The sequence below is a fragment of the Stylophora pistillata genome, chromosome 9 (genome assembly GCF_964205215.1).
Source record: "Stylophora pistillata chromosome 9, jaStyPist1.2, whole genome shotgun sequence".
NCBI lineage: Eukaryota > Metazoa > Cnidaria > Anthozoa > Scleractinia > Pocilloporidae > Stylophora > Stylophora pistillata.
In genome coordinates this window covers 22097198-22113664 of record NC_142527.1, presented here as the reverse complement: position 1 = coordinate 22113664, position 16467 = coordinate 22097198, and the positions used below count along the sequence as shown (strand labels likewise).

At 38.4% G+C, this 16467-nt stretch overlaps 2 protein-coding genes across 2 annotated transcripts; one reads left to right on the top strand and one right to left on the bottom strand.

The window, feature by feature from the left end:
- The first annotated feature begins 1575 nt into the window (after window positions 1-1575).
- On the top strand, window positions 1576-4280 carry LOC111337353 (QRFP-like peptide receptor). The gene has a single exon (XM_022943635.2). The coding sequence runs from the start codon at window positions 1645-1647 to the stop codon at window positions 2659-2661; it is 1017 nt and encodes a 338-aa protein (XP_022799370.2). The 5' UTR covers window positions 1576-1644; the 3' UTR covers window positions 2662-4280.
- A 2320-nt stretch (window positions 4281-6600) lies between these two features.
- On the bottom strand, window positions 6601-12833 carry LOC148723822 (QRFP-like peptide receptor). The gene is made up of 2 exons (XM_088733676.1): window positions 12678-12833; window positions 6601-11569 (listed from the first exon to the last, which is right to left on the bottom strand). Exon 2 carries the CDS (start codon window positions 11476-11478, stop codon window positions 10324-10326), a length of 1155 nt encoding a protein of 384 aa, XP_088589802.1. The 5' UTR covers window positions 11479-11569; window positions 12678-12833; the 3' UTR covers window positions 6601-10323.
- Between the last annotated feature and the right edge of the window lie 3634 nt (window positions 12834-16467).

Here is a 16467-nt window from a genome sequence, read left to right as displayed (position 1 = left end):
AATTCTTAAAAGGCACAAAGACATCGAGTCGTGCACGGCTCAACAAAATTTCTTCATGAAAACATTGAACATTTTCTGGTGTTTAAGTTCTGACTCAGAGCTAATCTTGATAAAACGAATAATTAAAAAAGGCTTTTTTTTTAAAAAAAAAAAATCGAGTCTACTGATTACATTGTTGCTTTGCCCATTTTCCCCTTCTGATCTTAAATCCCTTCATTGAGAAGATTATACCATAATGATATCATCTTGTATTTGAAACTAAAAAGAAGGAAAGGTCTCATTTTCGTTTTTAATCTCTTACGGTCTATATCGTAAGATGGTTTAACTTGGCCAAAAATATCTCTCGTGACAAAATATCAAACCCCTATGTGGTGGTGTCCTATAAACTGAACAAGTACTAAGGTTTCTCTTCGTGAGGAAAAATGATTGTAATGTGTCGTTGTTCCGTAGCATTGATTGAGTTCTCATAAACTATGAGACTTTGCATCACCAAAGACATCTCTAAGACTCATCCTCGGGAAAAACACGTTCGAAGAAACGTCATCAAATAAACTGTTTTGCAGAAATGGTAGATTAGATTTCATCGAAGAGGAACGCTTTTTTATATTGGTTTTGGAAAACACTCCAAAATTAAACCTTGATTAGAGATTGTTTTTCATTTTAGTTCCTCGTTGCTAGAAATTGCCGCGCCATTAAGTCTCCCCCACTTTTACTGAGAGTACGTAAATCCCATTATGAGGCTTACCGAGAGATCGTGGTCAGGAAAGGGGCGTTAATCCGGCCATTTATTGTAATAAAGTTGATCGTGAAGGTAATATTTTAGATCTATTTTTTGAGATAAATTTAAGTTGAAGCTGCAAATAAACGAAAAAGGGATCTATAGGGCTTTTAAAATCCTCATTTACACTTAATTGCAATCCATCGTAGAATACCGACAAGAAGTGGCTCCTGATTCAATCACTTGGGAACATAATGGCTGGGCGTAAACAGTGTCATTTATCCCGAAACGTATGGCAGACGTACTCACGCGCCAAGTTAATTGATGAGCGTGCTCAAAGCTTTACGTAAGTAAGTACGTAATTTTTGAAATAATATCGTGCTAACACAACTTGAGTCTTTACTCGAACACTTGCCTTCTACCATTGTAGACTCTTAAAATGCTTGACAGAGTGACATTTAAAACTTTAAATGCCATATCTTTTTGCTATCCGCATTTAGCCATTTAAGTTATTTCTTACCCCTATAATCTATTATAAACCAAATTCTTGTGCCTTAAGCGAAACATATATTGAAGCTCTCCAACAAAATTAAAAGCATGCTATTGAACGAGAAACTCACATTTTTGCCAATTTACTCGCTAAAGTTTTGAAAGCCTTGATTCAGTTTTATGAACAATCTTGTAACTTTCTGCAGCTTTTAAAACTTGCTGCAAACTAGAAAAACTTCCTGAGACGTCACTTCTGAAAAACAATACTACTTAAGGGCCTCTTAATTGCTTTTTGATCCTCATTTTCGCAAATCCATTTAAATTGATAAAAGATCAGGTTTAAAATTAACATCTTGAACGCAGTACCAGTATTAAAGACACTGAAAAGTTTCTCGAACATCATTTTGATTTGGACGTTTAGATCTCCACACTTCAAAATGAATAATACTTCCCAATGCATAGGAGACGTAAACATTGAAGGAGAATCTACCATCAAAATACTGGTATACAGTGCTATTGCGCTGGTTTCTCTGCTCGGAAACAGCCTTCTCATACTCGTTTTCTTCAGATCAAATTCTGTGAAGAAAGCAACAAACGTGTTCATTATCAGTATGGCTGCTTCAGATCTCTTTTTTCCTGTTTTTCTGATTCCGCGTTTAATAATCCAAACCGTTACAGGATTGTCACAAAACGTATTCCTCATCCACGGAGCTATGGGTTCTTTTCTTTGTAAGATCTCCAACTTCTTCACCGACATGTCCATTGCGGTGTCAACACATTCCTTGGTCATGATTACCATGGAACGGTTTCTAGCTATCGTTTTTCCATTCAGAATTCGTCAACTCTCTTCCAAAGCACGTCTCTACGCCATTTTGATGGTGTGGATCATAGCGATGGGGATTCACTCACCATACTTCTACACATATAGATTGACGAGTTCAGGAAGCTGCTCACACAACTGGGAACCAGCATTCAACCACGAAATCACGCACACCCGCTTTTACACTGCCCAGTTCGTGGTGGTTGTCATTTTGCCCTTCACGTTGATTACCGTCTTGTATAGCGTAATGGTTTGCTGCCTCTTCTTAAACAAAGACAAACTCATAATACATCGCCCCAGCAAGGATGCTTCCAAAAGAAGAAGCGAAGCAAAAGAACTCAGAATGCTCAAGATAGCAGCGACGATTGTCATTGCCTTTGCACTGTGCTGGGGTCCTTTCAACATTATTCAATTCTTTCACCTGTTTGCCCCAAGGAAACTTGAAAACATTGATTGCAAGATAAGGTATATGCTGTCTCAAGTCGCGCTTATGATGGCGACTGCTAACTGCACTGTTAATCCAATCGTTTGTCTGGTCTATCTAAGGAACTATCGTTTACAAGAGAGTTTGGCAAGTTTACGGTCACAATTCAGCAACATTTCTAAAGGGAGTCAACGAGAGACTGAACTATAAGAATCAAGTGTTTGGTTCATGATGTACACCTATTATGCACACGTACAAGAAATAAGTACCTTTGCTCATAAATCAGTTTTATCGAGAGATATGGTAACATTCTTGAAGAAACAGTTTAACTAGTCAAAAAATCTTTTTTGAATTCTACATGAAGTGCAAAAAACTGCAAAACAAAGCAAAGACAAGAGACTTCGGGAGGGGGAAGACGGAGACTTCGGGCGGGGGGAGGGGGGGTGGGGGGGCTTTCGTCTTTTTCCGAACAGTTTCAAATTTCCTTCACAAAGGAAGCAAAGAGCTTCTCAGTACCTTTCATTAAGTAACTGATTCATTTTACTTGTCCATAAGTGTCATAAGTAGGTATCTCAGTATATTTAGATTTCAGATTGGATCAGGCTATTATAGTTACAATGACCATATTTTCTGGTTTTGCTAAATAGTTTAGCTTGATTAGATTTAAGCGATTTTTAATAGCAATGTGGGATTTGAATTGACTTTGCTTCTGCACGATTCATAATTTTCTTATTTACACAAGCCGTCTTAACAGCCAATCCTGAGATACGAGACTAAAACAATTACTATAATATTTTGTGTGTTTTTATAATAATTTTTCATTACCTTGTGGCTATATATTGTGGGGAATTAGCGAGGAGCCCACACTGTCACTGTTTTCTTCCAGAATTTATTGCTCAAAAAAGCAGACAGAACAACGTTACGCGAAGTCTCTGGCCGACTAAAAACTACTCACAATGATTTTCTTATCTCATGAACACACCTTGATCAAAACGTAAGTTGATTGGCTATAAAGTTCTTCCCAACAAAGATAAACAAACTGATTTATCGGAGCGGATAGATTGTGACACTCGATTTCCTGCAGATAATTTGACTCGTTACAATATTAATTATCCTGTTTCCGACAATATTATTTCGCTCTGATTATATTTAACCGTTGGGATTTGTAAATTTTTGGTTTTCCGACATTTGGAGGAAAAGTACTTAGTCTGCACGACTTGATGATCATTTACAACTTGCATTTGGTATAATTTATAAATTGATAAAAATTTGGCTGCGGTTAAGCTTTTTTGTAATGTGCATCCTACTTCGGTCGAAATTATCATTGTAGGTGTTCTTTCAGTGACTTTAAATAGTATTGCGTAACCTTTACTATTGTAATATGATTGACAATTAGCTGATCAATGTCGTTTTGTTTAACCCGAAATAGAATATGATTTGTAACGTAGAACCTTGGCAATTTATTCTACACGTGGAACGTGCAGTTGTGATTTTGGCTTACCCGTTTATGGCTTACCCGTTTTATGTATTTATTACTGAATTCAAGGTTTACTTTGGAGTCTCGTCCCGAAGTTAGTGATTAAGTTTCTCTTTTCTCGATTGTTTGTAAGAAATGGATTTAGAGTTTTCTGTTATATGCTTGTTAAACAGAACATTATCTCGCATGCAGACACCAATTTAGATCCTGTGCATTAGGAATACTTGGAAGTTAGTGTTTATTGATTATCAGATAAGTTTCGCTCATTTAAGATTAACCTATTATATTTAAGTTCCTGTATATATTGTCTTTATTTCAGATCGAATAAAATAGAACAAAATACAACAAACTATACCAATTTGTGTTTATACGATTCGAGAATCCGAAGTCCGTATATTGGGTTTTCACCGCCGAAGGAACGGTGTACTAGGATAATACTTGGTCTGACTGCTTCTTGGTGGTAGCTTATTAGTGCATGCTAAAAATTCTCTACAGTATTTTAAAAGATTATCAAATTTTGCCTCGGCCATTTTTTAAATTCTGATGAAATGTTTAATCTTTGGTAAGGCCTTGGCAACACTTTGCTTATGTGATGTAGAATTGAATCTGGTTTAGTTTGGTTGCAATAGGTGATCTTATTTCTCTCAGATTTGAATGATGATTGAATAGAATACATTTGACGAATGCTAACGGGGCGTGGAAATCTTAATAAATTCCATTCGAAATGCACCTAGCTAGCAATTATTTACTAAATATATAAGATAAATGATGGCGAAATTAGCCGTATAGTTCTACTACTGTGTAATGGAATTCTAAAACTGAGAAACAACTGAGACAATTCGTGCCCAGAATACCAAGCATGGTCAACTTTGAGCTCAGTCGTAAAATTAAGGAAAATGTTTTGGTATTTGTCGTGAACATGGGACGATAAAACCCCAAGAATCTGCGTCACTGGTGTAAGTGATTTGATCAGTGTAATAACTCACATGACGCTTTTGACGTTGCTCATCCTAGCAGTAGGTAGGAAACCTGTCACACATAGTCCGATGAACCTACTGTCGTGCGGTGAATGGTTTGAACCCGGGGGTAACATGTGAATGTGTAGTGTGATCGTCCGGGTGAGTGTAGTCCTGAGAAGGACTGTTGTCGGTGGTGGTGACTGATGTTTCGACAACCTGTGCGGAAGTCATCATCAGAGTCAAGTGAATAGTTGTTGTCAGTAGAATGTTCTTAGTACAGTTCGTGTAAAAGGATTGGTCAGTTTTGCCGTGATGTTATTGGCTGTAAGACTCACTTGGCGTAAGTCGGTCGTGATTGGTCTGTTTCGATCCTTCGGTAAAGTTAGGTCGTTCTGTTCAGTTCATTTGTAATGTTACTGTCGTGAATGAGTCGTTTGTATGGAGTCGGTAGTAGTTGACTCCTGTTTAGGGGAGTCTGTTCTAGTAAACCAGCTTTCCAGAGTCAGTCGTTGAAAGTAGTTAGTGCTGTAGGTTAGACATTGCGCAGAGTCCCAGTCAATATTGTGGTTCATAAGTCGATGATGTTCAGCAATGTGATTGCTGAAATCACCTTTCCTCGTCGCCCGTCTGTGTTCAGTCAGCCTTTTTGCGAGGTTTCTGCCAGTCTCACCAATGTAGGAGGCTTGGCAATTGTAGCAATTGATCTAATAAATCGCTCCTTGTCTGTTCCACGGTTGGTCCTTGTCTTTAACGTTGGTTAGTAACTGACGTAGTGTGGTGATGGGTTTGTGGAGCGACGCGGATATTGAACGGTTGTAAGATGCGCGAGATGTTCTCAGACATGCCTTTTATGTACGGTATGGTTGCTGTAGTCGTAGGAGTTGCGGTGTCCTTTGTTTCGGTAGCAGAAGTAGTTTCGGTAGGTCGGCGAGTGTTTCGTCGAATGAAGTCGTCGTCATAGTTTTTCTTTGAAGAGACACGGTAAAGGTGTTTGTTCTCGTCGGATAAGCTGTCTGCCCAAGTATTGTCTTTTAAAGAGCTAGTGCCCTCGGAAAGAGGTATCTGATTAAAAATTCATTGCCGCGGGTGAGACTAGAAGTTGTTTACAAATATAGTAAAAGAGGTGTAAAACGACTTAAAATTAAAAAAAAAAAAATTAAGAGTTCTTTTTCTGGTCGAGAATTCGAAATGTAATAAATCCAAAAACGAAACTAGGAGGTATCAAAAATATGAGAAGAGTAAATGAATTTTAAAACAAATTGGAATATGACTCACTGCAAGGTCTAATTATCATCTTATCTAATTTACGATATGAGAATTGTGATGAAATTTTGTGGGCCGAGGCCAGGAACGTGTTCGATAATTGAGTCAGTTTGCTAGACATAACGTCTCGTAGTCACGTTCGACGCACTAAAAACTACTATAAAACGAATACAAGAATTGTAAAAACGTGTAAAATGGTATATAAAAAGTCACTTGTAAAAATGTAGCGGAATTCCAACTCGATTTCGATCAATTACGATCCTCATCAGTAGTACTCCGCCATGTTTAAAATACTCATAATTGATCGAAATCGAGTTGGAATTCCGCTACATTTTTACAAGTGACTTTTTATATACCATTTTACACGTTTTTACAATTCTTGTATTCGTTTTATAGTAGTTTTTAGTGCGTCGAACGTGACTACGAGACGTTATGTCTAGCAAACTGACTCGATATGAGAATTTATTATCCAACTACACCTAGACGAGTACAAATAACGCCAAAGACGAGTAAAAATATCACGCGGTATTTTGTACCCTAGAGTACCGGTTAAACAGGTTTTCTCGCATCGCGCAAGCGAAGAATTGGATTGTAATTACGAAAAAAAAAAATTCCCGGACAATTTGAATCATATTTCCGACGACGAAGAGTCAGAATAAAGGCTGATAGTTTCGAAAGAAACTGTTTGGGGCTGCGTCGGTGGGAGTAACGAAATAATTTGGATATATAAACAAAGTTGAAATGGTAAATTGGCCACCGTAACGATTACAAAAGCTGACGTTTCGAGCGTTAGCCCTTCGTCGGAGCGAGAGCGTTATTTGTATTTTGACTCGCCCTACGGGCTTGTCAAAATACGGCACAACTCGCAAAAATACTCAGCGATACTACACAATAAAACGTTTAATAAGATATAATTATGTATTTCTTATTCAAAATTAGTAGCAACTTCATATAGACATCAATTTTGACAAGAGCAATTTACTTTCTTCATTATCATCAAAACTAGATCAATAGATTGGAATATAACTTACCGCAAGGTCTAATCATTAGAGAGATTTAATGCAGCGTTTGCGTGAAAAGGAAAACGTCAACTTGCCCCTTCAAGTTTCACGTAAAATAGCGCGACCTTACTGCTTTAGCTTCGCGGGAGGTCACATCATGGTGGATTTGAAGGCCGCCTTGTTTAACTTACAAGGAATAGTTTTGGCGCCCTTTTTCCGGAAATTAACTTCTACTCTGTGAGAGAAAAAGTGAAGAAAATATTACATACACGACAAAAGCGAAACAGGCTGCTTTCACGCAGAAACGGCAAGGCACAACCGGCAAACGTAAAGAAATGGCGGGAAAAACAAAGTCACGTGGTCATTCTTGCCATTAACGTTTCAAGTAAACGCGGTGCTAAATCTCTCTATTATCTCATCGAAATCACGACAGGAGAATGTATTTCTTGCTCAAAATCAATAACAACTCATGTGAATATTTTGGAAAGTTAGATAAACTATTTTCTCTCAGTCAGAGAAAACAATAATTACTCTATTTGTATAGGAAATAGGAGATGATCAACAGCTCTTCGATATTTTTGCTGAATGGCTAACGATAACACATTGTTTCCCTCTAAATAAGCGACGCACGCCTATACAGAAAAAATATTGTTTGATACCAATTTTTTCTTTTATCAAAATGAAGTCATTTGCTGAGAGGTGAATACTTAACACGTCAGCTTTTCTCATTGGCAGTAACGGAGATTAACATGCTTGTTTTGAAAGAGGTGACTTGTCATGCCAAGAATTCATGGTTCTTCATCACTCTTCAAATTATCCCTGATGGTATAAGTCGAGGTTCCTCATATGGTAAGGGAAGGAAATTGAAATCCCTTTCCGCAGTAAACATTAGCCTCTACTTCTGGAACTCATTTCCTATGTCCAAATCTTACCTGAAACTCCACCCTAATGTACAAATTAAATCTGAACGCCTTTTGAAATAATTAATACAACCTGAATAAAATCGATCGATGTAACCTTTCGATGACGTGTAGAGGATGTGTACACTCGCTAAGTAATCTTTAACATCGTAGCCTTTGCCTCCTCCAGAGTTAATGGCTCGAACCATGGTCCATCCCCCACTTTCAAACGCGTCAAACACGTCTTCATCTGAATATCTATGTTCTTTTTCAATAAAATCGTGTACCTAGTAATTCATTTCCATCTTTGCTAGGGCCTCTTCTTCTTACACTTTAAAGAAAGATAGGTGCTATGAATTTTTAACCATTTTCCGAAAGAAAGACTCTTTTGGTGATTAGCATGTAAAACCCTCTAATGAACTCTGTAAAACAATCATTCAAACTAGCATCATCAGGGAGAATAATAACAATGCAATGGAGTTGAATAGCCTATTCCCGAATTACCCTTGGCCTCATTTTCAAAACGAGTCCTGGTGCATGCTCATCCTTTCATATGATTATAAGGTTTCATTTACATGCAAATTAAACTCATTTTCACAAGAATGGTTGAGCACCAGGCCTCGTTTTGAAAAAGAGGCCAAGGGTAATTCGAAAATGGGCTATTAAACCGCGATACTGACAGGTACTTGATCTATTTTTTAAAACTGAAAAACCTTTATTTTTCCAGTTGCCTGTATCAAGTTACTATTTGCAACTTTTTTCGATTTTTTTATGTTCTTTATTGGATTTCTTGTGCTAAAAAGCATTATAATGATGCTGATTTTAATGTCAAGATGGGGCGCAATTTTTTTTAGGAAAGAGTTCGTCTATCATTCGTTTTTAAGAAAGAAGCACGAAACGCTGAAACTTTTTTCTTGTTTACGACGAAGTTAACTGGCCAAAATTTGAGATACGTTAATATCTTGTTTAATTGGAAGAGTATTGGGAGAGTTTCAAGGTTCAGTTTGAAACTGGAGGAGTTGATAAAAAATGTTAACGTTCAATAAACTGACCCATGGCATCACGAGAGTTTTAAAAGAATTTATAAATTTTCTCAGTCGTTCCACTCTACTAAAAAACCAAAAACCTACATGTAACTACAATCCCCTCAAAAGCGAGCCTTAATACTAAAAATTTCATTTACGTTCTAGTTAACTTGCAAAGCTGTTGAATAAAGGTGAGCGGCGATAAATCGGATTCAGTTTAAATGAAACTAACAAACCCTTTCGCCGTTAAACAAGCCGAAAGAAGGAAATGGGTTAGGGTTACTTTTCAGGTCTCAAGAATGCTCAGCGTAAGGTGGGTCCCCATCAGCCACATCATCGCCCAGCTGAATGGTGGAATAAAGGTAAAAATTGTGTCCAGGCTCTTGTAACCGCCTCCCGGTTAGCTCAATTGGTATAGCGCTGGACTGTTGTGCGGGAGGTCGAGAGTTCGACTCCGGCCGGACCAACACTCAGGGTCTTTCAATAACTGAGAAGAAAGTACTGCCTTTGTAATAATATCTGCAAATGGTTAGACTTTCTAGTCTTCTCGGATAGGGACGATAAATGGAGGTCCCGTCTAACAAGCCCTTATATGTGATAAAAATTGTGGGACGTTAAAGAACCCACACACTCTTCGAAAAGAGTAGGGCTCGTAGTGCCCGGTGTTGTGGTCTATCTTTGTGTAGTGTTTAATCTAGGGTAAATTGGGAGGGAAGGTGAGATCAATACATGGACTGAAGTGGCTGTATAGTGCGTCTGATGAATTCTGACGTCCGATCTCACCTTAACTGATTGTAAAGCGCGACTGATTATCTATATAGTAGTTTGCGCTATATAAATGTTAAATTGTTGTTGTTGTTGTTGTACATCGAGGCTTTCACCTTGAGATCGCATCCTGAGGAAGAAACACCTCACGCTTGTAATTGATGCAATATCCCAATCGCTTATGCAGCCGGTAAAGTGGGCTATATGCTTGCCTACTTTTCGCAAACATATAGCCTATATAGGCTAAAAACGTAGCTCCATTTTCTGGCTTTAAAAGCACACACAACCCACAATTCCTCTATTCGCTCCGACGAAGGGCTAACGCTCGAAACGTCAGCTTTTGTAATCGTTACGGTGGCCAATTTACCATTTCAACTTTGTTGATATATGCAAATTATATATGTTTGCCTTTCCTAGAAATGCGCTGAGGAGAGGTAAACAGAAAATTAACAACTGAATCAAATCAAGCCACTCGTGACTTTCTTAAATTTGGTCTTCGCTAACGTGACTGGTTGACTTATCACAGCTCTCTAATCGATGCACGACGTCGCTTGTTTCATACTTCCGCGATCTCCTGTACTTTTTACCATATCTCTTACTCTTCTTTGTGCAACATTCAAATGTTTTCCCTGTACGCATCATTGATTTCAGTTCTTTTGAAAACTGGGGAATAAGCAAAAAGCAAAGCCATGGGTTAACTGCACAGTAGCAACTCGAAAAAACGTACGAGATGTAGGAAACTGTCGTAAAGCTTTTGTTGCACCCTGGAACCGACCAAAGTGAAAAAAGTTTAATGAAGGTTACAGTGATGGGGAGCGTCCAACAGATAAGAAATGCTGTAATAGTTGAAATAGCCATCATAAGGAAAATCCGGGTGCGTCTTCGGTTCCGTCTTGCTCCGTTCTCGCTTCGACATGAACTCATTTTGTCCTTTCGAAGACGAAAAGCCACCATTATGTACAAAATAGAAATTGCAAGCAGAGGTAGAATCAACACGGTTGTATATAGAAAGATACTGTATCGATGATGTGCTGACTTATCATTGAAAGCTGGTTCCCAGCTCGATCCACAGACTTGAATATCATAGCCATTCATAGGAACCCTGATAAGTCGGTGAGTATAAAAATACGGCGAGTGAAATGCTGCAGCCATAATCCATGTTGAGGCGATGACAAGGCGGCGTCTTGCTCTAGAGGTACTTTTATATTGAAGGGGATATACCACTGCAACGAAGCGCTCAATGGCGATAACAACCATGCTCAAAGTAGATACAGACAGTGACATGTCGCTTAAGAAACTGCACATCTTGCACAACAATGCGCCTCCACTTCCATGAACAAGGAAAGCAGCGGACCCAATAATTCCGTTTGCTATGGAGCGTGGGAGTAGAAAGACTGCCGTCAGAAGGTCAGATGCTGCCATACTAGCGATCACCAGCAAGAGTTTTTCTTTCATTCTCACGAACGCTATGATAAGGAGAGAATTTCCCATCAAGGAAGCAAAGAGTGTGAAAACATGTATCGTAACTATGATTTGGCTGGGAACTGTGCTAAAGCACTGTTCTGGAGCAGGCGTGCTGATGTTTCTCTTACTTGTTCCAGAGTCATAGGGGAAGGACACATTTCCGATGGCCGCCATTCTGTCAACCAAGGAACGTTATCAGTGTGGAAAGCTGGATTATAACTTATGCACTAGCCAGTGTGGTCGAGTTATTGCCCGACGCGCCAGTCTGAGGGTGCAATTACATTTGCTTTAGTTTCACTTAAGAAAATCAAACTTAACGCGTCCTCTCAGTAGTTGGTAGTACGAATTGACGAAAAATGAATTTAAGGGGCCAATCGTAATCTGCTACTGTCCCTTATTTCACTTATGGCAACGTGTTATTACTTAAAACAGCCTTTCCTTTTAATGGCATTAAAACAATTTGCTCCTTGCCTATTGTTCAGATACTGTTGATAAAAGCATATTTGACAGGTGGTCATATTTGAAATGGAAACACTTTTGAAAGAAATGTTTTAAAATTCATAAAACCACTGTTTTGAGATCATAAACAAATATTAAACAAAATGCTTTTGATTCAACATACGGAAAGAAACTTCCATACCTTTCCGCGCTGATTGAAGCACTTTGGAAAGGTCTCCCTTTTTGCATTGTGTAACCACATACTGTTACAGTTAGCGTAATTTTTTCCTTGACTTACATGCTTTAATTTTAAAATTATGTTCCCGACGTTGATATCATAAAGGGGGAAAATCGGCAGACTTATTCGCCAGCCGTTTTCATTGGTCGTCTCGTTGATCGGGAATATGTACTAGTTTCGTAATGTTTGAGGCTCCAAGGTTTGACAATATGGTCACGCCCGGCAAAAAAAAAAAAAAAAAAGGAAAAAAATCGAAAACGTTTCAAACGCCGCTTATGATATTCAAACAAAGCGCAAAGTAATCCCTTTTATCTTTTCACTGAAGTTTGAATCTACGGTATGGCGTGCAAGTACTTCATTTCAAAGCTGTTCCGTTTTGTGACAACAGAAACTACGCACAAACAAAAAACACGCACTTGTCTTAGTGCAGAGAAAGTTATAAGTGACCATCTTCATTTACTCTCCGATTATACTAGCAAATGTTCATAGATATATCATCATTTTTTCTTCTTTCTCACTAAAGCAAGTCGGAGAAGAATTTTATTTTTTCCCGCCTGAACCTCGTTACGTAAACTTCTTGATAAGTGGAAGCAAGAAAGGTTCGGTTTGTTCCCACCTGCAATTGCAGAGTGGTATTTTAGCACTTGTAGTCTCACCTAGATTGATATATAAATTAAAAAACCAATTATCAACTTACCGTGAAAAAAGTGAGTGTTTTCACCTAGAATCGCCCGAACTGAAAATAACGTGAACTTGTATCTCGGTACAAGTCTTAAAATCTGCAGACATTGATGCATCCAGCCCTAAATGATTTTTTTTTATTTCATCTTGTGGTCGTTGTAGACAATCACACTTAGTAAATTGCCTTAAATGAAAATTTTTGAATCGATCACCCGGACACCTCCAACTCGTGTTTTTGGATGGTAATTGAATAAATCAATGATATTTTGACAAATTGGAGGACTTGGTATTTCTAATTGGTCAAATGTATATACGGATGCTTGATATTTCTTCGCTTTGATCTCTTTGTGGTTTATTGTGATTCAATTAAAGGGCCATTCAGATGCATAATCTACCAGAACCTTTTACGTAATCTGTTGAAAAGAGCATATGTTTCGTTTTAAAGCGAAGCACTCCGAAGCGATCGACAGTGGAATTTTTATTACATCTTTTTTAAAAAGCCCGTTCGCGCCTCTGCTCATTTGTTGTGTTTTGTTTTTGTAATGCTTTGCACAAAACTCGACGACGAAAATGCATGAAATAAATGCCTTTTCAGCCTCCAAGAACCTTAAGGCTAATAAACAGTGTTCTTTAAGTAAATAAATAGGGAGCTTCACACTAAAACACTCTCCGGCATCCAGCTTACACGCTGCCATGCTAAAAGCTTAACGACATATGTGAAAACTCCCTTAAAGTAATTGGCCATATTCAGTATAATTTGAGACTTAATGTCTACGGTGATTCAAGGACGCTTTAAAAGCTTGTAAATCGTTGCTTTATTGACCACTTTAAAAAATGGCTGCCGGATTAATATCCTTTTGTTTAAATTGAAATTAGCCTTTCGGCCTCGCTTGAGATAATGTTTTCTTTTGAATTTTGTACTGGAGAATGAGGCCAGAGAGGCTGATTTAAATTTAAACAAGAATATTAATCCGGCAGCCATTTATGAAAGTGGTCTACTGCTTAAGATTTCAGCTTCTAATCTATAAGCGTATCATGCTATGAAGCTTCCGTAGTGGATAGAAGAATTTCATATACTGTATGCAAGTCTAACTTCAGAGATAAAATATAAGATCTAACGTTTATTTTCTTTAAGAATATTTATCTATTCTTTCTGGTACTTTTTCAGCAACTATTTCACGGTCGCGGAATGAAATATTGCCTTCTGGATTAAAGTGCTTTTTAATGAATAGGAATTCATATTTCTCATCATATTAGAATTTCAGGATAAAGTTCCTGATTCATCTCCAAATTATGTGTTCCGTTCTTCCGACAAGCTGACGCCCTCATTTAACATCGAACTGTCCTTTAATTAACAATTAACAGCTGGCTATGACAGCCACCCACCGAAAAAAAAAATTAACGCATTAGCATCGACGATCGAGGTAGAAACTAAATTGGGTAATGACGAAAGAAATGGGGCAACACGTAATGAAAGCACAACATATAATCACTGAGTATTTCTCAGTTTCCACGGCAAAATTCAGAAAATCGTGTTCCATTATTGACAACCTCTCGAGGGTGAACTACATTAGAGCTATGTGCCAAAAACGTACTCACCTCACCGAACAAATCCTACATTGCCGCTCTGAACTTTCCAAAATCTGTCTAGCAGTTTTATTACAATCTATCCGCACCAAAATTCAGGAAACTAATTCAAAACTTTTCAATCATTTGAACCAAATTAAGACCCAAAAACTTGACTAACTTATCGGTCCCCAAATCGCTAACCACTCATCACCAGAAAACCTCAAAACTGTAGTTACCATTCCAGAAAACCTCTCACTTTCCGATCCAGAAAAATCCGTCCTCAGTAAGGGCTTCAATTTCGTTTCCATTTCTAAAACAACGGACGAATGCTCAATTAAGCAAGACGTAGAAAAATTCCTTCGTCGCGTTCAATTAAAAGCCTTTTTCACAACAGAGGGGATGATTCCAACACCTCGAACAAAGACACTTTCGAAACACTTCAGACTCGAAAGTCTAAATGGACTCCCCCAGAGGGCCAATTCGCATCATTAGACTTTTTTATCAAAAAGTGCCGCCACGATATCAACAAACTCAATTTCAAACGTATTACCAAATTTTCTAATCTCTCTTCTGAAGAGTGGTCGGCTCTTAAAAGTCTTGAGAAAACGCAAAGACATAGTTATCAAAGCAGCCGATAAGGGCGGCTCAGCCGTGGTTTGGCGCACCGACCTCCACCAAAAAGAAGCTTTGCGGCAACTTTCTGACTCCTCTTTTTATCAAAAAGTCGACAAAGACCTCACTGCCAGCAATCAAAACTCCGTCAAGAATACGATCAACCAACTCATAACTAAACAAGAATTGCCGGCCACAGCAAAAAATCTCATCATAACCACTCCTAGAACTTGTATTTACTTTTTATCTAAAATTCACAAACCTAACAACCCGGGTCGGCCCATTGTCTCGGCTTGCAGTTGCCCTACCGAACTTATCTCCAGCTATCTAGACAAAATTATGGCTCCCATCGTCAAAACTTTACCATCATATATTAGACAGCCAACACGCTCTTCAAATTTTTCGAGACTTTAATTTCCCCTGCCAAAACAAACTTCTTTTCACCATGGATATTACGTCTCTTTACACTGCAATTCCTAATGGCGAAGGCCTTCTGGCCCTTAAACATTTTTTTGATCAACGTACTGATAAGGAACCTAAATCTGAAACACTACTACGCTTAGCCGAACTAGTGCTCACACTCAATTGTTTTTCATTCGGAAACAATTTCTTCAAACAAACCAATGGTGTAGCCATGGGCACCAAAATGGGACCAGCTATGCCAATCTTTTTGTAGGTTTTGTCGAACATCAATTTTTCAGCCAATACAACGGGTCCAAACCTGAACTCTACGGTCGCTACATCGACGACTGTATCGGGGCTACCTCCTCTACCAGAGAGGAGCTCACTCAATTCATAACCGCAGTCAATTCTTTTCACCCAGCTCTGAAATATACCTGGGAAATTTCTGACAATTCTTTATCCTTTTTAGACATCAAAGTTTCAATTGAAGGTAACGGTTTATGCACTAGTGTGTATTACAAACCTACAGACACGCATAATTACTTGTTATCATCGTCTTCGCATCCATCTCACGTTAAGAATTCTATTCCTTTTTCTCAGTTTCTAAGACTTCGTCGTTTATGCAGTGATGACTCTGATTTCTATCACAAATCAGAGTCAATGTGCCAGTTTTTCGATAAACGTGGTTACCCTGTTTCTGTCGTTCAAGCGGGTTACCACGGCGCCCAACTTATTGATCGACCTTCAGCACTACAAACGTCGCCTAAGGAAAATTCCGACCGCATTCCATTCATTCTCACGTTTCACCCTCACAACCTCTCAGTTAAATCCATCATTCTTAAAAAATTTAAATTACTTCAAAACGATCCAGAGACAAGCACTATCTTTTCGCAGCCTCCGCTCATTTCATTCAAACGCGACAAAAACATAGGCAATTTTTGGTCAGAAGTTCTTTTCAGACTAATGACCAACCAGGCACATTTAAATGCGCTCGTGCACGATGCAAAACGTGTCCTTTCATTCACAACACTGATAAAATATCGGGACCTAAACGATCCATTAAGATCACCGATCACTTCACGTGTACCTCCGCCAATGTAATCTATTGCATAACTTGCACTTATTGTAAAAAGATATACATCGGCGAAAGAGGCAAAAGACTAGCTGACCGATTCCGAGAACACCTTCGAGACGTGGAAAGGAATGACAAGGACACATCGAAA

What these genes read in the sequence shown, in the direction of transcription:
- LOC111337353 (XM_022943635.2), top strand. Translation starts at nt 1,645, where the DNA reads ATGAATAATACTTCCCAATGCATAGGAGACGTAAACATTGAAGGAGAA.
- LOC148723822 (XM_088733676.1), bottom strand. Translation starts at nt 11,478, where the DNA reads ATGGCGGCCATCGGAAATGTGTCCTTCCCCTATGACTCTGGAACAAGT.